General features: G+C 38.5%; 1 protein-coding gene across 10 annotated transcripts in view; it reads left to right on the plus strand.

Annotated features, from left to right (window-relative positions):
- The window catches only part of ADAM22 (ADAM metallopeptidase domain 22), a 128,933-nt gene that overhangs the window by 74,954 nt on the left and 27,703 nt on the right, over positions 1-26,276 (plus strand). For all 10 annotated transcript variants that reach the window (XR_008209090.1, XR_008209091.1, XM_052693613.1 and 7 more), the window contains exons 8-25: positions 2,856-2,926; positions 4,495-4,569; positions 6,451-6,522; positions 7,524-7,690; positions 9,772-9,856; positions 10,843-10,933; positions 12,207-12,258; positions 14,148-14,247; positions 17,029-17,100; positions 17,614-17,706; positions 20,013-20,093; positions 20,317-20,367; positions 20,639-20,702; positions 22,421-22,526; positions 23,146-23,262; positions 23,943-24,111; positions 25,074-25,182; positions 26,111-26,201. Coding sequence is in view for 8 of the 10 variants with exons in the window: in XM_052693613.1 (XP_052549573.1) it covers positions 2,856-2,926; positions 4,495-4,569; positions 6,451-6,522; positions 7,524-7,690; positions 9,772-9,856; positions 10,843-10,933; positions 12,207-12,258; positions 14,148-14,247; positions 17,029-17,100; positions 17,614-17,706; positions 20,013-20,093; positions 20,317-20,367; positions 20,639-20,702; positions 22,421-22,526; positions 23,146-23,262; positions 23,943-24,111; positions 25,074-25,182; positions 26,111-26,201 (1,666 nt within the window). In the remaining 2 variants the exon portion in view is untranslated. The remainder of the gene's footprint in view (positions 1-2,855; positions 2,927-4,494; positions 4,570-6,450; positions 6,523-7,523; positions 7,691-9,771; positions 9,857-10,842; positions 10,934-12,206; positions 12,259-14,147; positions 14,248-17,028; positions 17,101-17,613; positions 17,707-20,012; positions 20,094-20,316; positions 20,368-20,638; positions 20,703-22,420; positions 22,527-23,145; positions 23,263-23,942; positions 24,112-25,073; positions 25,183-26,110; positions 26,202-26,276) is intronic.

Consider the following 26,276-nt stretch of genomic DNA (forward strand, 5'->3'; position numbering starts at 1 on the left):
TTTTACCACAGTTCAATAGCAATATACTTTTTACATTCTTTTGCCCTTTGGGAATTCAACAAAGAAAGAGACAAACAAAAAAGAAAATAGCTATTGCAGAAAAGAATAAATTGTATTGTACTCTACAATAGCACGTAGAAGCAGTGACTTTAAATAAGGAAAGCTCATCCAAAAACTTAGCATGTTTGGAGCCTTTGACTGCATAGTTTAGTAGACTGTACATTTTCTCAGTCTGTCTTCAGACAGTGCCCTGGCATTGTCTTAGACAACAGTATTTATTGAAGGTGTTGTTTTTCAAGTAGTGTATAACAGATGTCCCTTCCTTTTGGGGTCACTTGAGTTGTCCTTACATTTTTTTCAAGATAATATCTTCCTGTCAAAATTTCCACTAGGCTTTTTCAGCTCTGCATTTCCTGGGTGATTTTGCTGGTCATGTTATTTAGCCTGAGGGTCTCTGGCTGGAAACGGACCCTGTGTGAATTCATCCAGCTTGTGAGTTATGGTGCAGTGTTAATGTGTGCTAATGTGTCAGTGCTAATGGCTGCATCATTCCCCTCGAGATGGCTGACTTCCGATGGCAGGGTAAAGCTTCACGTTCGCTGGTCAAGTTATCTGGGATCCCATACACGTGTCGTAAATTACTGTTTCATCGATTTAGAAGTTATATTGTTACTAGTTTCATTAATGATAATACAAGAAACCTCAAGCGAAAGGTTCAGAGGCACAAACACAGACTGAATTAATCAATATACCCAAAGAACAATCAAATATAAATTTATTTTTAAAAGTGTGAAGATTTGGTTTGTTATCATTCTGAGCTCTGGAGGCTCCAGGCCTTTAAGCAATAGATAGAAATCCTTGGGTATTATTTAATTTATTATGGATCTTTTTTTTGTACAGAAAATCTTTAAGTGCACTGGTGTATCCATGAAAATGTTCCTAAGCCTAGGATTGCACAGGCCCCTTCATAGAAGGGTATCTGCAAATTTCATGCACCAAAATGAGAGCATAATTGTCCAGATACAGCCAAGACAATGCCAGTTGTCCAAGCTTTGCTTTGATGGTTTGCATTATAACTGAATAGCCACTCCAGGTTAACATTAGCTCTTATCCCTGGTGAAACTTTGTCAGATGGGTAATTCAATTTCTCATTTTAAGCCTTTGTTGGCATAACAGCTCTATCAGCTCTATCAAGTTCCAAATATTACTGTATTCAAGTGTATTTGAACCTCAAATAGAAATTGCAGGTATTTTACTATAGTATGAGAGGTAAGATTATTAATTGGCTTGTTTGAAATATTAACATTTACCTTAATTTAATAGCTCTCTATATGCATAGCTAGCATGTTAAAAAAATATATCACTGCAAATTGATTTAACAGTATAAGAACAATCTGCAGCACTCATGAACAGCAAATTTGTCAACAGGGGGGTAACATACATTGCATAACACAGGCAGCACTACACACATGTATCATATACAACACCAGAAGTGGGTGAGAAACTGTAGTGCTGTAAGAAACCTGGATACTAGCAAAGCTGAAGTATTGAGGGCTTTTAACACAATCAAAACTTGTCTATAAAGGTGTGTGAACTGGAGTCCATTAACTTACACATCTTCCGTAGTGCTGTCTACTTCTCTATAGGACTGGTAAAATTGCCATGGAATTATTGCAGTCTTCAGTTCCTGGGGAATTAAAGGGTGTCCAAAGTTAGAGAAAATACGAAGGAAAGAAACTAGGCAAAGTAAAAAGGTTACAGAATGCACAAGCACTTAATTTACTCAGAGAAAGTCTTTGTGGGGCTATGTAAATAGTAAACATGTTTAGACAAGATAAGGAAGGAGTTTGCTATTGTACAGGGAAAGGTGAGGGAGATGCTTTGAATCCAGAAGATGGAAAAGTAGAATTGTCATAAAATCATTTGAATTGGAAGGGACCTTGAGCAGGGACAGCTATATCTGGTACTCAGTAAAGCTTGGCCTTAAATGTCTCCGGGGATGTGGCATCTGCCATCTCTCTGGGCAGCCTGTTCCAGTGCTTCACTGCTCTTATCATAGAAAACTTTATTTTTATATCCAATATAAATCTTCCCTCTTCTAGTTTGAAATAATTTCTCCTTGTCTTATTGCAACAGACCTTGCCAAAAAGTCTGGCCCCTTTTTTCTTATAGCCCCCCCATGGAGCTGTGAGGGAGAGGGTGGGAACAAGCATTGTCTTCTATTTGGTTTATATTGTGTTCCTTTCCATCAGTGGCTAGTAATAGATTTGGCAAAAAAATAAACTACTTGGTGCTTACTGTTAGAGGTTTATCAAATCAAAGACACAGTGGGATTAATAGGGAAGAATATCGTATTGACAGGGAGCACTGCCAAAATCCCACAACATTTCTCCCAACTCAAACATGTTTTACTTTGTGGATATAATCTTCTTAAAGTGTTAATTCTGCCTTTCATGCTCTTATTAATTTAGGTAGCTGTTGAGAGAGCTCTGTGAATGCCTGCTGAATTTCCAAAAATATGATTTGCTCTGTGGAAGCTCTGCGCTAATATTACATCCCCAGTATTGGTGAAGTTTTGGCATAGAACATCTGCTGTGCTTTCTGAAGTGCAACACCTCCAGATCATCTGTTTCAGCAGACCAGATTATCACTAGTAGAGTTTTTAATAAGAACGGTGTTACAGGGAAGCATCTGTAACATTGCCTCCTTTCTAACTAGAACATTGAAAAAAGGAGTTGCTTCTGCATCTGATGCATGGAAGAATGCCATACTACTGTCATGAAGCATTGGGGTCACTAATTGTTGGGCTGTATTTTTGTAAACGCTCAATGGGTTTGCCTGTGTTTTCTGCTTAGAGTTCTGGCACATGAATGCTACATCACAGAAGTTTGTTGTAAAGCCGAGGCACAAAAGAAGGAGAAGGCAGGTATGCACCAATGTGCTTGTTTATAAGCAATATGCTATCTATCAAGTTTGTTCTATGTCTGCTGAACTGTTTCATCCAGATGGAGTCCTGTTGCTGCTCCTGGACTGGCACGAGGTCTTTATGTATGATATAGCTATAACAGAAAGTGGTATCTAATGTTGACAAGGGATTGCTGGACTCTCTTGTACAGTGCCTACCTGAATAGTTAAGTGCTTATGTTGTCACCTTTCATTAAGGTGCCACCACAATGTCAATTTCAAGAGAATTTTTGGGTACACTATGATATGTGTGTGTGTGTGTGGCCAAAGCACAGCAGACCCTCTCCATTACATTCATAAAAGCACAAGCTATTTCCTCACATAGGCTCCATTTAATCTGTTGCTGAATCTCAAGAATAGCATTTCTCTCAGTATTATAAAATTTTGAAACACCGCTAAATTGCACATGGAAAAAATAATAGATAAAATATTTTATCCTATTGTGGATATGTATTTTTTGAGAAACTCCTGACTAATGAAACATTAACAGATCACTTTTATGTTGCAATGGTGACAAGTACCTATTTTATCTTCCTTTGTTTTAAAACAAATATTCTAAAGCGATATTTCAGTCTCCATTTTCTTAAAGGGGAGAAGAAATTAACTTATATTTGTACCTTGGAAAGACAGAAACAATTCTTTGCTTTAGGAATGGAGCTGAAATAATGGTACAGGTCAAAATAGAGCTGGCTCAAGGGCCTGAACAGTGCTGGCAACATCAAACAGAGAGCAGTGAGAAGGGAAGATGACTTTCTCTCTGACTAATGTAACCATCTCAGATTGAGAAAAGAAGTGAGAAAGAAACTGGAAAAAATCCAAAAATCATTCATGAGGATCTTATTTTACATTAGGTGGTTTGCTGTCTTTCTTTAAATTAGCCATTACTCTGCATTTTGAAATCATAATGATGTAATAACTCTTCTGGAAAAAACCATGGAGAAGCACTGTCATAAATGTTTCTAAATGCAGTGTGTGAGATGGAGGTGGGTACTGCATTCACTGTATGAATCAAGCAGTGCAATAAAAAATAGCTTAGGAAGGATTACTTTTTCAGTGAAATAGAAAGTTTATATATGTGGGCCTCGCTGAGAATTGTCTTTTAAAAAACCTAAACTTGGAATTTATTGGATTAAAATGCTTGATTTCATTGTTTAAGCTCAAACAAGTGTTCCAGAGGAGGTGAAGTACGAGGACTGTATATTTGAAAAAAACCCCAGTCCATTCCTTTTCACCCTCCACAAAATATCCCAACCAGTTACACAGTAAATATGTTTACTCATTTTTACTGCAAATCCAGACAAAATTGACAAACGTGTAAACCTACAATTGTCTTCATAGGGTACAGCTAAGGATTTTTTTACTGTGGCATAATTAATCACAAGAAGTATTGTCAAAATCTAAAAGAGGAATTAAGACAATTAACAAAAATATGTGAGAAGCTTGTTTGCTGAAACTGTTTCTAGTTACCAGTTATACTTTCTCTGTATTCTGCCATCACTAGGCTTTTTTATGGTTATATTCTCTCTGTAGGTTCGTCAGATTCCACGTAAAATTGAAGAAGAAACAAAATACATTGAGTTAATGATTGTAAATGATCATCTGATGGTAAGGCTGGCGTGCTTATCTTATGTTTACCAGTAGAATAAAATTGTTTTAATTTTCGTATGTGTTAAATAGTAAAGAATAACATATGGCCAGAATAAGTGCAGTGTCCTTAAGAAAAAAGATTCACGTTGATAGAGATGTCTGAACAATAGCAAGATGATTTCACCAAGAATACAAGCAGTCCTACATATCAGAGAAAGCATCATAAATTAAAGCTTTGCATCAAAAGGTAGCTAATGAAAATGGGGCTTAAGTTGATGGCTTTCTTTCAGACTTTCTTCAGCACTTGTTTTCAGTGCAACAGCTCGGCAATCACTAATGTAATCATTGACTTTGTGCAGTGGGAAGATTAATATTGACTAGATTTTTTTGATACATCCGAATAAATTTAGAGAAATGTGTTTTGTTAAGCTTGAGTACTTTCTTAGGGAAAAACATAAATGGGCTCTCTAATGTAGTGGAAAGAAGCATAAGAAGGCTTAGAGTATTGAAGAAAAACGGGGCTTAGAGAAGCGCAGATTTATGTCAGTGAAGTTCATTATTAATTAATAAAAGGCGTAGCAAAAGAAATGATGAACTCTTCATCTCTCACACTCTTCAAATATGAACAGGGTACTTCTTGAAGATGTGTTTGTTTCAAACACAAATGGTAGGATTTGATCCTGAAGCAACTAGGTAAAGCTCAGAGACCAGTGATGCCCCTCAAACTGCTGATTTTATTTATTAGGCAATTTTATGATTCCTTATGGTTTTGAGATCAGTGTGTCTATGCATTTTGTCAGTCCTTTTTGCAAGGTACAACTTCTTTCTTTTACTCAAACTGGCAAAATCAGACAATAGGAGTCTAACAGGAATTTATCATTCTTATTAGACAATTTTAGTGATACCAACATACTCTTGTCAGCTCAGTTTGGTGAGAGTAGCAAGAACTTCTTAGATTAAAACAAACAATAAGAGATGCTGAATTCTCTGAAGTATTATGTTTATCCTGAAGACCTGAGGCTGCAACATTTCCACTGGGACCTCGTTTGTCTGGAGACAGTGCTTCCTAATTTTTGGTTAATTATTGGCAATGCAAGAATCAGCCAACTTAGAAGTTTGTTCTCTGAAGAAAATGTCTTTGAACATCTGTAATAAGCTACATAATTTCATTCCATGAAGAGGAGGTGTGCTTTCAGCTCATCCCTTACCCTATGGCACATAGGCGTGTTTTGCACATTCTTTATGTGCACAGTAGATGTGGCACTGCAGGTGGACTCAGCCAGCAGCTCCCAGGTCCAGGGACACCTCCATTTATTTTGTATATCCATTTCATCTTTTATACCATTTTTAGCTTTGCAGTCTTGTTCTTCTGTTATTCTAGTAAGTTAAACTTCCTCATTTTTTGGTTTTTTTTCTCTCCATTCCTGCTCATAAACCTTCCTTTCCCACCAGCCAACTGCCTGACACTTCTTACGCACTAAAAGATCCCAACTTCCAGAAAACGTTCCCTCCAAAATCAAGCATCTTGGGACACAAGATGGTCAAACATTTCTGAAAATCTTTGCCTTTAAGTCCTGAATTCTTCTAAGGTACTTGTGACCTTCATACTCATGGTGCTCATTTATGTCTGTGTTTCTGCAGACAAGAGTACATGAAAAAGTATCTTCAGTAGTAAAAGAGGTTAACAATTGATTCCTGTTCCTATAGCATTTTTTTTTCCACTGAAGATCTTAGAATGCTTTCCTTATAATAGTTATGAAATGTGCATTCAGCACAAGAGACCGAACCATACACAGAGGCTCTCCTGTTGGCATAGTTCTTTTTACTTAGTGGGCTTTTTGGAAAAGGAGCTTGTTTTTCTAAATCTATACTTGTAATTTATCTGTGTTTGTTTTGCAGTGTAAAAAGCACCGCTTATCAGTTGGCCACACAAACAGCTATGCTAAGTCAGTTGTGAACGTGGCAGATTTAGTAAGTATCACTTGACTGAATGTTCTTTTACGCATGAGATCATCATATGATTCTCCTTCTGATAAATCAGGAGCTGTTATTTCATGGTGTACCTAGTAACAACAAATGCAAAGATTACCAGTTTTCATCTACAACTGAAGTCAGTCATGTCAGCCTTTGTCTAAAATAAAGCATTAGAGATTTTTTTTGTGGCATTTAAGTGTCCTTTAACAGATAGATCTCGAGTTGGAAGTTCAAAGGGAATCTTAGATATGATAGTTTTTAACACAAGCTTATAAGTTGTCTACCTGAAACCTAAAAAATTATCAGAATTAGAATACACTAAAATATCTCTTAAAAAAAAAAAAAGAAAAATGAAAATCATTTGAGTAATGAGTTAGAATAGGGACATACAAATGGATTATGTGGATTATATTTTTGATACTAAGCAGGATAAGCTGCTGGCTCTTACATCTCATTCTGGAAAGGCATTACTAGAAAAAAGAAGAATGTAGTTCCTACTCTTGAAATGTGGAGCATTAACCCCCAATATTGAATGTATGGCTGCTGGTGAGAGGTTAAATACTCCTGTAGAGGTGAACGGCAGTGAAAACAAAAGGTTTTTTTTGACGTAAGAGATATCTCTTGTGTCCCTGAAGTGAGCTGGACAATGTAAGATGCCCGTTAACCCCAAATCTTTGAATTGTTTGAGAAGCTTCTGTAGCATTGTGTCAAAAACCTCACCTCTGTTCTATGATCCTCTGCCTGAGCAGGACCTCAGGGGGGTTTTTCTGTGGAATAAGAGAGGGGATAGAAGAATTAGACCTAAAATCTAGATATTACTTTCTTTTCATGTTTGTTGTTGCTTTTAAGGGAGACAAAAGCACCTGGGGGAACCTAAAGAGTGTTAGAACAAGCTAAATATTTTGTCATATAAGAATGAAACCTGTTACAAAGAAGGGGTAAACCTCACCTTCTTTCTCCTTGATGTAATCTATTTGTTCGTTCTGTTAATGTACTAGATATATAAAGAACAGCTTAACACCAGGATAGTATTGGTTGCCATGGAAACCTGGGCTACTGATAACAAGTTCACCATATCTGAAAACCCCTTGGTGACCCTGCGTGAGTTTATGAAATATAGGAGGGATTTTATCAGAGAGAAAAGTGATGCAGTTCACCTTTTTTCGTACGTAATCTCGTGTGATGTTTTCTTACTGTTTCTTTTCCTTTCCTTGGGGGTTGCTTATCACGAGTGCCTGACGCGTCTCCTTTCTGTTGTGTGTATAACCCACAATAATAAAGAAAATAACATTTCTGAGGGGAGGTGGGAAGAAGTTAAAACAGCACACAGTGTGCTTGCCAGTGCAACCAGAGGTTTTGCTCCCCTTTTAGTTTTAACATATTAAGCTTGGGCTGCATGCACTGTAATTAATTCCTGGCTGTCCTGTGCAATTACCTGTTCTGTGAGTGCAGGAGGGTGATGCATGGTTCCACCTTGTACATTCACTTCTTTAGTAGTAGAGCACAGGCAGCGCTGTTGAACTGTGTAAAAGCAGAATATTGGCTTTAAAACCCATGAGCTTTCCTGCTTAAGAAGCACTCTGGTCTGCCTTGCTCTGTTGAATGACTTGCATGCTGCAGGATTACTGAAAGGAGCATTGGATCCTCAGAACAGTCTGTCCTTCAGAAAGACATATGATATAAGAATAATAATCTGGAAGGAATTTTATTATTTCTAAACCTCTAAATTACTTTGATAATAGGATTGATGTAACAAACTATATCTAAAAAATAACATAGACACTCTTGATAAGATTTTTATCCCCAAGAGACAGGCCAGGTAGATTGTTCTGCTTGGAGCCCTTACCCCTCTCTGCTGAGAGATAGGAAGCTATATGAACAAATTTAGCTTTAACTCCTCATTTTCACATGACTCCAGTAGGGAACCACTATCCAGCCTCTCGGAGTTTTTTGCACATGCTTAATTACTGTCACTGCTTTCCTATGTGAAGTTAGATCCCTAAGTGTTACTTGTACATTTTAGTTTGTCAGTGTCTCGGTTCTTCATCTGTAAAATGGGAATCATTTTTTTTCCCCCACATCTTTCTTATTCCTTTTATGTGAAGTTGTAAGGTCTTTAAGGGACACAGTAACAGTCTCCCTGTGACAGGGACACTGGATAACATTGTAATACAATTTCCAGTGCTACATGTAACACCATTGTCACTGGTATTCAAGATATTGTATTTGTAGATTACTTAGGGAATACAGTTCTAAAATTGTGTCCTTGAGTGAAGTATGGCTGAGTGGGAAGGGCGAGTGACTGCTTGACTGCTCTGGCAGCACACCAGTTAAAAATCAACTTCCACTTTCAGCACAGTTAGCCCATTGTGTTATGTTTCATGTTGTTTTTCTGTTTTCCTTTGAGAAAACCAATGTGCATTGGCTTGGCTGGATCAGTACTTCTAAAGTGGTGCAGAGTATCTTTTGTCTCCAGTAACTGGCAGTGATTCATACTGACTTGGTCAACATCAAAGGCATCATTAAATTCAGGCTTACAGTGCAGCTGCCACCTGGATGAGATCAGTTGCAGTTCTGGGGAGTTCTGACCCATCAGGGAGCCACAAGGCATCTCTCTTTCTTTTTTGCCACATCTGCATTGCTTAACTGGACATGTGTCTTCTTCCCGGGCCCCCCACTGGAAGCACAGCGGCCTCTCTTGCACTCTGTAGCATGCACCAAAGCAGTGTCGAAGTGTGGACTTAGAAAACCACTTGCTAAAGTATGACTGACCATAGAATGGTTTGGGATGGAAGAGACCTCAAAGTCCATCCAGTTCCCACCCCTTGCTATGGGCAGGGCTGCTCCCCCTCTAGCTCAGGCAGCCCAGGGTCCCATCCAACCTGACTTTGAGCACCTCCAGGGATGGAGCACTCACAGCTTCGTGGGCAGCTGTGCCAGGCCTCACTTCTGCATATGAACAAAAGTATGGTGAGATAGGAAATCTTGTCTTATGCTTTCTTATATTAGGTAATGTGAGAATGAGGAGGGAAGACGGTTAAATTTTTCTGGAGACTGTCTGTCATGTGAGTTTTGTGAGTGTTTTCTGTGATTCTCATTTTATTTTTGCATAATTTTTCAACATAGTGATGGGACCTGACATTTGCTCGTTTCTCATTTGAAAATAAGATAAATACTAGGATAGGTAGGTGCAAAACTTGTGGGATGAGCAGGGTAAACTTTCTTTTATGTTCCTTTTTGTCAAAGGGGGAGTCGATTTCAGAGCAGTCGAAGTGGTGTAGCTCACACTGGTGGAATCTGCTCCTTGCTTAAAGGCGGAGGTGTGAATGAGGTAGGTGTGGGTACTGGGATGGATGAAGAATGGTGGAAATTTGTCTGCAGGGAATTTATCAGTGCAGTTCCTCAAAATATCTTGCTGCTGCTTTGCTGATGCAGAGCCTTAGCACTGCTCTGTGGAAGTCTTAATGAAGAACAGAACATGAATAAAGTTGGACATGGGCTCAAATACACTTTCCAACAGTGTAATTTTTGCAATATCCTGTCATTCATACTTGTGACTACAGTAACAAAAAAGAAGCAGACTTTCTTAACTTACTTGTAAGCCAACGTTTAGTCTTCCGCACATGTTTGTTTTCCTCTGAAGTAATTACTTTAACATTATGAATCTCATTTTGCCTTTTATTGCCTTTAAATGAAAAAAGCTTTGGCTGTGCCTGAGATTATAGAAACATAGTGATCATTTTCAACCTTAATGATTCTAAGATCACCAAGTCCAATTGTCAACCCATTACCATCAGGCCCACTAAACCATGTCCCTCAGTGCCACATCTGCACGTTTCTTGAACACCTCTAGGGACAGTAATTCCACCACTTTCCTGGGTAACCTGCTCCAATGCATTACCCCTCTTTCTGGGAAGAAATTTTTCCTAACATCAAACTGAGCTTCCCCTGGAGAACCTAAGGCCATTACCTCTTGTCTTAATGCTAGTTATCTAGGAGAAGAGGCCAACTACAACCTTGCCACAGCCTCATTTCAGGTAGTTTAGAGAGCAATAAGGTCACCCCTGATCCTCCTGTTCTCCAGACTGAACAATCCCAGCTCCCTCAGCTGCTCCTCACAAGACTTGTACTCCAGACTCATCTCCAGCTTTCTTGCCGTTCTCTGTCTGGACACACTCCAGGGCCTCAATTTCTTTGTTGTAGTGAGGAGCCCAAAACTGAACACAATGCTTGAAGTGCAGCCTCAGCAGTGCTGAGTATGGAGAGAGATACGTGTACCTAACTGATTACTCTTCCTACCTTACTTACTTCTTTCAGTTTGGAAAGCCTGACTTAATGGCAGTTACCCTGGCACAGACATTGGCTCAAAATATTGGCATTTTCTCAGACAGAAGAAAACTAATAAGTGGTAAGTTTGTATGCTTTTTCACCTCCTCTCAAGAGAAGATTTTAACAAGAGAATCTTACCACTGTCTCTCTGACATGTTCTTTTGTAATGTTTCTTACAATGTTGGAATACTGTTACTTCTAATAAAATGAGGAGACACTACCATTGGTTTACCTCTATTTAAATGTCACAATTTCCCCCTGCCCTAATTGTTGGTAGCACTGGTGCCATCATTTTGTTAAAAATAAATTAAAAAGGTGTCTATCACCATTCATTTCAGGGAGATTGATGTAACACCCACAAACTGAATGGCTGCTATGCTGCAGTGTGGAGGTAGAGAGACAGACATTATTAGACTCAGGGATGATGATTAGCCCCCTCAGTCCTGTTACGAAGGATGGATTTGACAACGTATCTCTTTCCCTGTCTGCCTTAAATGAATTCCTCTTCTATATTACCCTAATCTCCTGTATTTATCACTCTGCTGCTGCCATTTATCTACTATTTGTAACCTTGCGTTTCAACTTCCTAATAGCCTGTTAACCTGCAGTGCTTTAATTCATCAGTCCTCTATCCCCACAAGCAGCTCTTTCTCCCTACTTTCACTAAACAACATTAGTACTGTGCTTTTTTAAGTGGCATATGACAATTCATTGCGCTGAAAGTCTTACATTTAAAAACATAGTTACAATATTGACTAACATAAATGTTTTCATGGATTTTGTTTTCAGACGTTGTAGAGACAGTACATAATGCAGAGGTACATCTGCAAGCAAAAGTTATTGCAGTGCACATAATTTTATTTTGAAAAATACTCCAACACGTAGGATGCTCTGTGCTACTTACATATTCAGTATTCATTTTCTAGCTGCATGTTATTAAACTGCTGTAAGGAAAAGGGGAAAATAGTAAAATTGCTGGGTCCTATCGATTCTCTTATTGACACTGAAAATTTGGCAATCAAATATAATGACATGGGAGAAGGTGGCAGATCTGCCTTGTGATATGCAAGTGCTGGAGGCTGACTGCAGTTTCCTCTGACTTCACTTAAGGGAAGGAAAAAAACATAGAGCATGTTTTCAAGGTGCAGGATTACAAAGAATCATGCATAGATTTTGAAAGAAGGCTCAGTGTGCACTGACACACTTAAATTAAGGTGTGCAATAAAAGAACAAATGATTCTTTTCAATTTATATTTAAAACTGCAATAGAATTGATTCCAATGTGATTTTTGTGATAAGAAATGTACTTTGGACTCTCAAGATTCAAGATGTAAATTTTACTTTGTTGTCAGGTGAGTGTAAGTGTGAGGACACCTGGTCTGGATGCATAATGGGAGACACAGGGTAAGACATTCACTGGAGAGAGGTCATGTCCTGCATACAGTGCCATAAAGAAAAAGCATGAAAATGTTTGTATTTTGCATTTCAGTGGAATTTTTTCTGTGAATTATTATTTTTCAGAAAGCAAACTATTACCTACGAAATATACTTAGAATAGACACTTATAAATATGTGAATAAGTAACTTAATGAGAGGATATAAGGATTTTTAGTAACAACTGGTTTCACTTGCAGTGCTCAGAAGCTCAACAGCCAAGCCAGGTTCTGCAGAGGAGCAGAACCATGTTTCGCTTCTTTTCTTTCATGAGTTTGCTGCTGAATTGTGGAAACAAAGACACATCAAAATTCCTAAAATACTGTGCTCAAATTCCTTGCCCATGTCTCATTTTTATTACTTCTACTGCAGTCTTTCATTTTTCATCCTACAATTTATATGGTAATGCTAGAAAAAATGCTCCCATGGGAGGTTTGATATTCTCATGCTCACATAAAATAGTCACTGAAGAGATTTTATGTGAGGACTACTGAATTTGTAAATTTCTGCTGTTAGCTGAAATTGATGATGCTTCCTAGTACGTGTATTCAGAACTTAATTCTCCATATTACAAACCTGTCTTCATACATATAAATTAAACAAGAGTCTATATGAGATACAGATAGTACTCCAAATTTGTAAAGCAATTTTGCTCTCACTTGCAAATTTCACAGTTGCTTTGTGGCAAGAACTATTTTGAACAATATAAAGCATATTTCATTCAAAGTACTGAAAATATCAATGTGTGCCTTTTTTTCACTTTGTGTACCTAAAAGCAAACTGTGTAAGATTTTTCTGATTTTCAATATGACAGAAAGCCAATATGGAGAGACATTCTTGATTCTTCTAAAAAAAAAAAAAAAAGCTTCCTTATCTAATGGCCTTTAAATTCTTTATTTGAAGTCTGAACCTTTAAAATAATTAGGCATACGACAAATATATGCACTCATAGCTTATTATTGAACAGTGCGAATTCCACATTCTCTGCAGTCTTTAGATCTAAATCATAAACACTAGAGACTGTAAAGAACAATTATGTTTTGCAGATTATCATTGTTGGCAATGCAGGATTATTTTATGATGTACTTCTGCTAATATTTTGTTTTATCTAGTCCTGAACCGATACTAAGAAGCCTTTGAGACTCCAAAATCTGTTTGAAGCATAGGTACTTAGCATAGGACCTAAATATAAAGATCACTTAAGTCACCTTAGGAAGAACTCTTTCCCTGTGGAAAGGAGCAATTCAAAGTCTTTTTGCATTGGTTAAAGCTCAGATTGGTATTAAGTGCAACTCAGATTGGCAATTGGTACTCAAATGAAATCCATTCCATGGGGCACAAGAGAGAAGGAAGCTAAAATGTTAGCTGATGTTTGCTAGAAGCACATTTAAACATGGCATAACTGTATTATATAAAAAAATCAGTGGGCCAAGAGAGCAATTTCAACTAAGAGAGGAGTGAACTACAAGCAATCTTTAAAAGGGCCACGTGTGAGAAAGGCAGCTGTTGTCCACTGCAGAATGTACGGGAAGAAATAACTATTTCTGAAACAGGCCCTGTAGTGGAACTGGTCATATCTGTGAGAACCACACAGTGACTGTTAGGATTGATGATATTTGGCATAAAATAACTTAGTGGAAACTTTTTGTCTTCTCACTGTACATGAGCTTTGTGTAATTGTTGAAAGATGTTTCTCATTTACTAAAATTATTTAAAATTTAAAGAATGTTGCAAGCAAATATCTTCCATCTGATTCTGAGCAGTGTATTTTTAGCAGCTTTTCTAAAATATATTACACTTGTCCTCCTCTTATTTTGAACAAAGAAAATGTACTATAAAAAGCACTTATTTCTTTGTAGGTATTATCTACCAAGCAAGTTCTCCAAGTGTGATATTGAAGAGTATCACGAATTTTTAAACAACGGAGGTGGAGCCTGCCTTTTCAATAAGCCAACCAAGGTAAGAATCACCTTATTCTTGAATATTTTTTCTGTGAGAATTATAACTTAGATGAAATCAAGAAGAGTGAAGGACTGGTGTCTTTGGGCAAGAATCCTTGGAAGATGAAGAATAATTTTCTTTCACATCTGTTCCAAGATCTAGACACTCTGCAGTAGGGGGAGCACAGCTGTGCAACCACGATTGGTTACAGGTGGTTGTGGTAGTTGTCCTCTTGGGAAGAGGGAACAGTTTTCACAGTGACTTTGAGAAACGATTTTGAAAACTGGGACTAATTTTTTTAATACTGGAAGAGGCAGAGCAACAGAGTGAGCCCTGAGAAGCAGGGAGCAGATGCGATGGAGCTGCTGGGAGGGAGCTGCACAAGCATCAGGGCTGCCTGAATGGCTGATACATCCCCTCCATATTTGCCTGTTAAGAATGAAATTGGAGGTCTTGCTGCATGAGTACTGGAAATGAAATGTAGTGGGGAATATCTCCTTTTCTTTGCCTCTTGTGTCTGAATTTTTTACCAGCTAAACAGCTTTATTCACAGGGTGCGTGCGAAGACTACAAAATGATGAACTGAGACATTTCAGGGAAATAAATGCAAAGCAGGGCTAAGGAAACTGCAGCCAAGATGTAAGCAGTTCTATGATGTAGGATTTGCAGCAGGGTTTCAGTATAGATCTGCTCCGTTTACTGACGCGCATGTTAATGTGTAAATTAATTAGAGTAATCTTGAGTCTTTTCTACGTATAATTAATATTATCCCCTATTTAATGGCTGTATTTTAAAAAAGCAGATGAAAGAGGCTAAGACAGAAAGACAGTACCACATGGAAAAATTGACTTGGTGGCTGAGGTGGCCACAATGCAAAAAGAAAGACAGTTCTGGGGTACATCTGGATAAACTGTGTGCTTATCTCTGAAATGTTATCTCCTTTTCATGGAATAACATAGAAAAGTAAGGAGAAAGCGCTGTAATTGAGTAAGAAGTTGCAAGGTTTCTCATTCTTTAAAATGTTCCTACATTTCAAAAGTTTGTTTTTTCCAAGTTTATTGCAGACAGAGAGTAATGCTGATCATTTTATTACTTTGCTGAGTGGATTGTTTCCATAGTGTAATGCTTTCTTACTTGGGCTTGCTTTAGTGATTGTGTTCATTTACCCATCTGTCACTCTGAAAAACACAATTACTCTGATCTCAATTTAGATTACTGGCATTTGCAATTTTTTCTAGTGGCATTTGAAAATGTGAAAGTCAGATGCAGAAGCCAGGGTGATTTAGACTCTTTCTGTATTGCTGTTCGGGTTGTGTTGAGGTTATAAACAGTGGATGTCTGTCTACTTCACAAGGCTGCCAAGCACACGTGCTTCCTAGTAAGGGTGGTGAAACACCAACTTGTGGTTTTCAAGAAACATGAGATGTGTCAAAATGCAGCATTCAACAGTGCTCTGTTGTGAGATCAGCTGTGACTGCCAAAATCAACTCCAGGAGCAGATTGACCATAAGCTCTTTTCAAGCAATTAGATGAATTATGTAGTGTCTTTTGGGGATAAGTTATGCAATTTGCTTCCAGTTTTTGTTCTTTTATTTCACGTTTAGTGGTGCCAGTGTACTGCAGGAAACTGGCAAATGTCTTACGCTGGGTTCCTCTCTCTGTGCCATCTGCTTGTCTGTATTGAGCAGCGCAGTTAGAGATGCCGAAGAAGTTAAGATATCTGGAAAAATAAGAAACGAGCAGTTTAAAACAACTCTTCAATAATCGTGACAGATAATTGCTTGCTTATATGTAATGTAATTGCATATTGCAGTCAAATTTCCATTTCAGTGGGGGATCTAATAGTAGCTGCCAGCATGTGCTGCAAATGGTGGGCTGGTTTGTGGCACCGAGGCGGCTGCAGGGTGATGCTCCATCCTGTGGGCTGCAGAGAAGCAGCAGCCAGAGAACCACTGTACACCACCAGCAGTGTGTTTGTGCAAGTGGCTCACGAGTAGGGTGGTTTCTAGAATGATCCTTGTTTAAGAGATGAACTCTAATTTAAACTAACTTGGAAATGCACTTCTATACCTTCTCCTTCATGTAATAAAAGCCACAATGATGTTTTCCTATGCTCAAAAGGAAAACTTTCTTTCGTTTTGGGGAGAGTGCTGAGGGGTGGGAAAGGACAGTGTTACTACAAACATGCAGATTTTTACATTTTAAGTTTTAGTTTGGTGGGGAGACTGAATGGAAAAGGAAGGGAAGAAGTCTTACCAGCTTCACTTATCTGCCTGTATCACATGTTGCAAATTCCCAACTGTGATAGTTGAAAAGAAAAGGAAATAACAACCAACTGTTGCAAAAACTGGTGAAAAATCCCAGCCTCTCCCCTTTCCCTGCATTTCTGAGCCATCTGGCCTCAAATGACTTCATGGTTATCCTTTCTGAAGGTATATTGCAGTATTCAAGCCGGGGCATATGATTCCAGAATAATTGAGTTACAACTCCTGTTATGATAATGTGGAGTTGTTTCACAAGTTGTCTTTTACTGTCACACCTTTTGTTTTTAATTATGACTTCTGCTCAGACTGAATCTGCTGTAAAACGATGGTCTGACACAGAACACACCATGTAACTCAGTGTAACTGCTGAGTTAGATGTTGTTTGGTCTCTGCACATTTCATTTGTATTGTTTCTGCTTCTCTCTCAGTTTGGCACCGTGTTTTGGTTAACGCATTTGGAATATTAACTGAAAAAACGACAGTTGTGGAATAAATATGACAGTGATTCTCTTCAATTTCTGATTATGCACTGCAGCTTCTGGATCCTCCAGAATGTGGCAATGGCTTTGTGGAAGATGGAGAAGAATGCGACTGTGGGACAGCGGCAGTAAGTGCAATGTGCTTTAAATTAGCAGCAAGGTCCTCTAGCTGCCCATCACTGCTCGGGATTAAGTGGAAGAAGACATGCAGTGCTAAGGTCCTGAGGCAAAAAAAATTCTTCAATTCTCACATTTTTCCATCATGTTTGGTACAACATAGGCCAGCTATAAAACAGAAATGTTTTATCACCACTTCAGTTCTGAAGAGTAATAACAATAGCTACCTATGCAAAGACAGTCCTTAAAAATGATGAAGTATAACCTGGTCAGTGCTACAATTTCAGAACTTGGTGAGCAACATTGTGGAATTAGGAAAATGATTTCCTATACTGCATAGCAAGCAGCAATTTCATACTTCACAGTGCAAGCTGTCTTCTGCCTCCAGGTGCCTAGCAGCCTGGTGAAGAATCTGTCCATAGACAGATGTCCATAGACAGGTAGCATGCTAAGAAAGAATGTGAGAAATATGGGGCTCATCTGTTTTTCTTGAATGTTCTGCTACAAATGTCTGTGTTCCTCAGGAGTGTGCCAGCGAAGGAGGAGAGTGCTGCAATACCTGCACGCTGACAGCAGGCTCCCAGTGCAGCAACGGGCTCTGCTGTCGAAAGTGCCGGGTAAGGGCATCATCCTGGCAGTGATACAGGCACCACAGCATCTGTACTTCTTGTCTCTTCTTAAAACAGGCTGGAAAATGATTTGTCCAGGGCTTTTTGCTGTGTTTTAGTCTTGGCTTCTTCAGTTTGAGAGTATGATTAGAAGTGGAGAAGAATCAAAGCCTTCTGGCTGAAATAATACGTGCACAGGCTTATTCAGGGGCCACTCCCATAATGCCTGCTGTGTTGTTCTGTATTTGTGAGGCTGAATGGGAAAATCGTACCACGAATGGCCTGAGAGAAGACGTGATTTAAAAAAGTCAAAAGAGCTGGCAGCAGTATTCAGAAATGTTCATCTAAAAGACACCTCATTTCAACTTAGCTATGAGTCCCCTCGTGTTTGTGCTGACTGAAATCCCATTGCGTAACACGAATCGAGTCCTGTGTAAACTGCAAGATATTCTTCCTGATACATCCATAAATAATAAAAGAGATCTAGCCAGGTCTTGGCTGCAAGGGAGCCCGGACAAATTTGACTTCAAATAGTTGTTGACGCTCATTTAATAATAATGACAATTATTATTAATGATGCTAACACCATGGTGGTGTACTATGTGTGATATTTTTATCTTCATCATTTGAGGGTTTCATTTCCTCAGGAGGATCATTATTAACTGCAGACCACATTCTTGATTGTGCTCATCCTAATGGTAAAAAGAAAATGCACAGATTAGGCTGGAACAGATCACATTTGCCTAAGGACATTCCTTTTTTTTTAATGTAATATAAAAAAAATCAGCAGATTGCCAGTGTGGGTGGATTTTGTTCAAGTATCCAAGTCACATGGGCACCACATTGAAGAATCTTAGAAAAAGAATTAAGCTTTTGTGTACCTACATTATTTCTGCAAGTGAGATAAGGGCTTGTCTATGTAGAGAGCAGGGAGCGTGAGCAGAAAGGAAGCATTCTGTAAAACTTACATCCCTAGGAACTATTAATCAGGACAACTCAAAGGACTTTTTACTAGCAGTACCCAAACTTGAGGTTACTTTTTCCTGCTGAACTCTACCTGAAAGCAGGAGTGGAAAAGGGATTGCAAACAAAACACGGTGGGTGTACATCCCAGCATCTCATAGTATCTCTGACAGCATTGCTGTCTGCATCTTTCCAGAGACAAGTGGGTAAACCTAAACTTAAGGTTGAGAAAGTGCTAGAGTCTTGTCTTTGCATTGTCACATACTTGTTCACAACAGCCATAGAGTTAGCAGTTGTCCCAAACAAAACGTGTGTGCACATGCAGCAGAAAGCCATGCAGCTGTAGAATGAACTGGTTAGCTCAGGCTTAAGAAGCCTTCCAGGCAAAATAAGAGATCTGAAATACGTCCGTGACCAGAGGCACCAATGGTTGCCCTTATGGGATGCCTTCCTGCTTTTACAGGTCAGTGGCACAGTCTTAAATCAGATTGTAAATGTGTTTGTTAGGTCACACATTTGACACATGTTTTTTAGGGCTGACAACAGCAGGACTAGGGGAAATGGATCCAAGTTGAAGGAGGGAAGATTTAGGTTGGATGTTAGGGAGAAGTTCTTTACAAGGAGAGTAGTTAGGCCCTGGAACGGGCTGCCCAGGGAGGTTGTGGATGCCCCGTCCTTGGACGTGTTCAAGGCCAGGTTGGACGGGGTCCTGGGCAACCTGATCTGAATGTGGATGTTTGGTGGCCCTGCTAGGCAGGGGGGTTGGAACTACATGATCCTTGAGGTCCCTTCCAACCCGGGTGATTCTGTGATTCTGTCACTTGTTCATTTTTCATTCTTAAATCCCCATTCAATTAGAAATTGATGTCGAATCATACCTAATTCTGTATATTTATGAATAGTTTCTGTTCTACAGCAGAAATTTTTGTTATTTGTAATAACCATGATGATAATTTCTAGGGCATTATAGTCTTCTAGGTCTTAAAGGAATTCGCAAATATCAGTATCTTTCCCTCTGTGTTTTATTAAAACAAAAAAAGTCACAGACATGTGGAGGCCCTGGCCAGAATATGCCCCTGCAGTGTTGGTGTGACAGGTCCCTGGGGCCCATGGCAGCTCTCATCACCTGGGGGTGAGGTGATGGCTCAAGGAGCAGTTCCACTCACACCTGCAAACAGTCTGTGGCTCAGATGGTGCAATCAATGCCTGCCAGGGGAAGGAAAGCCTTCCCCCCTCATTCAGAACCTTACTATTTCCCATTCTTTATTTTAGTTAAAATGTGAAGAAAGTATTGCATTTAAGGCATGACATGGAGAAACCAAGATATTGATTTTGTGTCCTTTTTTTTTCAGTTTGAACCTAAGGGTGTTTTGTGTCGAGAAGCAGTGAATGATTGTGATATTGCAGAGAACTGCACGGGAAACTCCAGTCAGGTAATTTTTAGGTCTTATACCCCAGAAATGAAAAAAGTGCCTGTTGTATCTTGGTCAATATGAGTGTTACTTTTTTGTATGGTACAATGTATAAAAATTGTTATTAAAACTGGTGTAAGCTCAGAACGAAAATATGAAAATGAGATAATATTCTATATGCCACTTGTACTCTTTGTTTCCAAGCATTTCTGAATGATCTATTAGTTATTTTCTTTCTCTATAGTGTTCTCCCAATATTCATAAAATGGATGGATATTCATGTGATAACAGGCAGGTAATTATTTCAATTTCTTTTATGTTCTTAATGGTTTTATGGATTATATCTTATAGAGCTTGGTTTAAGAACTTTGGAATTCACCTTGGACAGTGTCATCAAATTCCTGTTTTTTAGGGTGCAGGTCATATTTTGGAGCTAAGCATTTAAGTAGGATTATGTTACTTGACTTGCTAGAAAATATAGCAAGTCTGTATATTTTGCAAATGCTTTTTTTTGTTTGATAAGCAAATTATTTGAAGTTGTTTCTATATATTTTCTTTCTTTTTAGGGCATTTGCTTTGGAGGAAGATGTAAAACCAGGGACCGACAGTGTAAATATATCTGGGGTGAAAGTGAGTAAATAATAAAGTTTCTAAGTTGGTTATCATTCATGTGGCTTGAAAAGTAATTTTTCCTGAGAAAAAATTATGGGAAAATGAATGCTCAGGCCCGTTGAAAACAACCAGGACTGCGTGCTGTGATCCAGAACTCTGCTCCATTTTGATTTTTGCCCATGAATTTTAGTTTTTCTTTTGAGTAATTTTGGTACTCCTAGAACTTTAAACTCAGTTTTAAACTTAACTTTATGCTTGTTTTTAACTTTGTTTCTTTCTTAGTTCCATGTTTTGTTTTTTTTTCTGTTGATGTTCTAGTGCTGACTACATCACCTACTTCTCCAAATAACACATCCTCTGCTCCTTTTTGTGGCATAAGCTATTCATCAGGCAGAGCTGTGACCTATTCTGAAATGTAGGAAAGATCAAAGAAATTGCAGTGGACACTCAGTAAGAAGAGCACAGTCCAGCATGTGGACTGCATGTCTCTCTTTGAAGACAAGGCTTCCTGAAATGATGCCCACTGGCTGTGCAGATTACTTTTGTCAAGCAAAGTGTGTATTTAGCTATCATTCAGTTAAAGCTTTGGCAGTTCAAACAAACCTGCATATGTGCAAGAACCACACATGCAAGAAGGGAAAAATGAGTGATTCTTTTGGTCTGGATGGTAATGTATATCATCTCACCAAGCACAGCATCTCTGCAGTTATTTTTCTATTGCTATGGCAGATATTTTCTACTGCCTTATGTTTGATTGGCAGTGTTCTAACTGTAAGAGAGATTTGATCATTTTATGATTGGGAAATAAGGAATTAGGTTGCATTGCAGTACAAAAAGGTGCCATTTACATACTCAATTGTGTTGAAAGCATACAGTAATTTCTACGTGGTCACATATAATACCTCTCTTGGACATCAGACATGTTACACATTTATATTAATAGCATGCAGACTGCAACAGTTTCAGTGGTATGTTTACAAAGGACCTCGGACAGGACAAAAGCTCTTTGAATGGCTTCATTATGTTGGGAGATTATAGGAATGCAGGCGTTGCTGAAGATGAGTTCCTTATGCATAGCACAGAAAGTTGAGTTTAGATTTGTTTTAGAGTTTGGCTCAAAAGTACTGATGGCTTTGGAAAGCCGATGCTAAACAGCGGGGTTACTTGGATGGTAACAATTCACCTGGAGGTTTCAGGGGAGCATCTCCCATCTAAACCTCTGGCACGTACTATAAGGATATTAAACCTTTGGTATTTGTGCTGAATGTGGTGCTTCCTAAGCAAGCTTTGCTGGTTAGCTTTGATGAAAAGAGACACAGAACACCTCCTCCCTCCACCTCACTCCTTTCTCCCCCTCATTTTGTTTTGCCCTCCTCTTTTTCAGCTCTTGATCTAGTATTGATTACCTTACTTGTATGAAACTGAAGTTTTACATTTAACTTCTTATTAACAACCTAGGGAACCTATAATGACATTTATTGACTAATTTCAGTGGCTTCTGGATATTTTGAGTCAATAAAATTGGTCAGTTATAACAAAAATTTTAAAAGAATCCTGTCAACAATTTTCTGTTCTTATTAAGAATATCTTGCAGAGTTCCCAAGCACATCTGCAGACCATGATACTGCATTTGACAGATTGGAAAGCTCTATTTACTATCATGGTGCATCCCTGTTTCCCAGGGCTTGGCTTTTCAAAGTCTTTATCACCTGAGAAGAGATTTGTTTCTGTTTCAGAAGTGTCAGCTGCTGACAGGTACTGCTATGAGAAGTTGAATATTGAAGGGACTGAGAAAGGAAACTGTGGAAGAGACAAGGACTCTTGGATACAGTGCAATAAACAGTAAGTTGATCCATTTAAAAACAGCTGGTGTGGGATTTTTATCCCTTCTTCAGTTCCCAAGGTTGCATGAAGAGACCTCTGTGCAGAAGCATGTCCTCTTTTTTCATTCTAATTCTGCTTACAGATCCTTTCCCAGCTCTCTGTGCAGATGTGGTAACCTTACTTTTGTTCCTTCACAAACTCCTAAGTGAAAAATATGCATTAACATGAGAAAGGCCTTACCCTCCTAGTCTCACAATGTGCAAGTCCCTGCATACAAGTTTAAAGTCGCTTTGAAAGTGTGTCTCTAATTCCTTAACATATGTCAGAGACCGCTTCTACTGCTTCTCCATGGGACAGCTGTTGAACCTTAACAGGATATTAAATCAATTTGATGTGGTTTGTTCTTGACAGTTCTTCATTTGCAGGGCATTGTTGATAATACATCACAAAAAAGCCTCATTCTCAGGAGAATAATTTTTGTGGGAAATAGGACATTATTTATGGCAGTTCTGTCAGTGAGAAAAAAGCAAAGAATAACAAATATGTTGCAAAAGCAAGTGAAGAAAAACACATTTTTGATCATGCATTTTTCTTGAATTTTCTTTTTTGTGAGTATCTGTTTATTCTCTCAATGCAGGGATGTGCTTTGTGGATACCTTCTGTGCTCAAACATATCTAGTGTGCCCAGACTTGGAGAACTTGATGGTGAAATCACTTCATCGGTCTTGCAGTTTGGTAAAGTCTACTCTTGCAGGTAATTGGAAATCCTGAAAATAGGGCTGTCAATATACATCTTGCCTGGAAAAGGATGTTTCTCATTCTGAAGTGGAGAACTGTTTACATAAAAAAAAAAATAATAAAAAGTGTCCCATGAAGAAGTAATGATTATTCCAGCTCAAACTTTTTAACCTTCTGAAACTTTATTGTGTATGGAGAGCACAGCTGTTTTGCAGACCCCTTTGCTGTCAGTTTTGCCAATAGAGAGATAATGCTCTTCTCCGGCCTCTCAAAACTACATTCTTTAATATTTGTAGCATGTTTAGTTTGCTGAAAATACTTAGACATTTGCTGCACTGCTAAAGCTAACTGGCAGCTTAATGCATTGCCATATGTTAGTTTAATACCAGTTACAGACCTGGTATGTTCTCACAGCAAGATGAAATAAAGTCCTGCATAACTAAATTCAGTGTTTCTTACAACACAAGCTCTTATGCAAGAAAAATGTTGTTTTCATCATTATATTCTTTGATGTAGATATACTCCATTTTGCTTTGCTTCACATTAGGGCTGGTGAGATAAATTAGCTAGTGCATGCTATTCCCTGGTCCTGTGCATTGCATAATGCAGACAGAAATGAAGGTAGCAGCCCAGAGCACTTTCTTGGGTGTCTGGTAAAAGCACAAGTCTCTGGGGATCTTCCTGCTTGTCTTATAGTGGTGGGCATGTGAAGCTTGATGAGGAGACGGACCTGGGCTATGTGGAGAATGGGACGCCATGTGGGCCAAATATGGTGTGCCTTGACCATCGCTGCCTCCCCATCGAATCCTTCAACTTCAGCACCTGCCCGGGCACCACAGACACCCAGATCTGTTCAGGACATGGTGTATGTTCTTATACTCTTCATTCCTCTTGTCCGTTCTGGCTAAGTATACAGTATTGTGTAGCAAAGTAGCTAGACCTTGCATGAAGCCAGCAGCGTGACTCTAGAAGTCTATACTGTAGGAGACTTATCAGTGAACATAATGTGCTGCAGTCTAAGCATCACAGTAAGTCACAGTAAGTAGATATTAATTTTACAAAAATCTTACCAGCCATCACTTGAGCTAACTTGCTTGGTATTTCCTCGGGCAGCATGCAGAAGGATGTAAAGGTTTTGTTGCCCATTTCTTAGAAAGGAGGGGCTATGTTCTTCCAAATGCTCTCTTTAATTACTTCTGTTGTGTCAACAGCCAATAAAATTCATAAAGTCATTTGATTTTGTTGGCTGAGAGTTAATTCCCACCGGAAAATGGAGTAGTGAACTGGCTCCCGGCTCCCATGGTCAGTGTCTTTGGTCAGTGCAGAGCCTATGGCTTTGCTGTGGCCCTGGCAAATCTCTTTGTTCCTCACGCACTTTGAAAGAGTGTCCAGGTCCCTGTGGCTTGGCTGAGATCAAAGGAACTGTTCTCTCTTAATGCCTTTTGTCTCCTGCACTGTATGAGAACTCCCTTTATTATCTGAAATTAACCACTTCTTCATATTAAAAAAATAATTGAGTCTCCTAAAGCAATTTTAGATGGCTCTATTAAATATATATTGAATTAAAAATCTATTAATGTACTCAGTATCTCCCACTATGTGATATATTACATAATATATTACAATATAATACATATATAAAGTGTAATGATGCGTTTAATATATTTATATCTAATACATAAATTAAAAATTGCAGTATATTAAAAACGTTACGCAAAATTTTGCAGGCAGTTAAAGTTGGCACATCTAACTGTACCTATTCTGTAGTTTAATTATGGGAATAGATTAATTTTATTATTTGATTCTGAACGGCACTTTTGGCTGCAGGTTTGTAGCAATGAAATAAAGTGTGTCTGTGACCGATTCTGGGGAGGGGATGACTGCAGTTCTCGAATCAAAGATGATGTATTTTTTTATAAAGACGCCATCAACAAAGGTATGTAGTTTAATTTTTTAACAAAAATTAGCAAAGCTTGGATTTGAGGAAGTTTCATTAAGCAAAACTAGCTCTCTGACTCTTCCAGCCAGCATGCAACACGATGCACCGGTAGGAGCCTCATCCCCTTTCTTCCTTGCTCAGCAGAAGCACTCACTGTCAGTGCCACTCATGAGTATTTGGTGCAGCACTTGTGACTGTCGCCAGCGCATCTAGTTGTGTTTTGCTTGCCCCAGACATTTCAGTGACCTGATTAAGTGATTGATAGGTTAGGACAAACAAAAATTGACTTGTTTTTGTATCCTGGTGGAAAGATATAGTTTCTTACATTTCATTTTTGTTCGTAGAGTCAGTTTTTTATTACATGGAAACATGCAGTTTGTTGACACGAAATTTTAGTCTTTTACATTTTTTTGAGTGAGAGTTTTTTTCCTCTTGAGATTTGCGTACAAGAAGATAAATTGGAGAGAAATGAGAGTGTAAATGTTTTATATAGTCATTAGAAATTGCTCTATGGGGCAGTTCTACTGTCTCCCAGAATGCCATTTCTGGTCTTTTTTACTTTATTCAGCAATGGGGAAGTTTTAAACAATGACAAAAAGTCCCTTTTATTCCAATGTAAGCATTTGTTTACTGAACAGGTGATATGAGTGCAATATAGTAGTTTAGTATTGATGACATTATGTTGGTATACCTGGCACAACTTTTCCAAGCAGCAAGCATTCAGTTACATGAAGCAGATAGAACTCAAAGTTTGATATACAAAAGAGCTTTTGATGGCCGTGTTATACTTCAAGATGGCATTGCTGGTTACAATTAGTCATCTGAGTGCAAGTTGTTCAAGCAGGTTTTTGAGAGATGGTGAATTTACTGTTCTTGTATATTTTATCCTGAAAGTGCATATTTTTCCCCTTTCTTGTGTTTCTAGGTGTTGTTAGCACAAACATAATAATAGGGGCAATTGCTGGCACCATTTTAGTATTGGCTCTCGTTTTAGGGATAACTGCGTGGGGTTACAAGTAAGTAAATTGTATTCTTCTTAATTTAGTTAAAATATGCTTATTTAATCTGATAATTGGCTACTTTGTGATAGA

This window comes from Tympanuchus pallidicinctus, unplaced genomic scaffold, assembly GCF_026119805.1.
Source record: "Tympanuchus pallidicinctus isolate F22 unplaced genomic scaffold, pur_lepc_1.0 scaffold3, whole genome shotgun sequence".
NCBI lineage: Eukaryota > Metazoa > Chordata > Aves > Galliformes > Phasianidae > Tympanuchus > Tympanuchus pallidicinctus.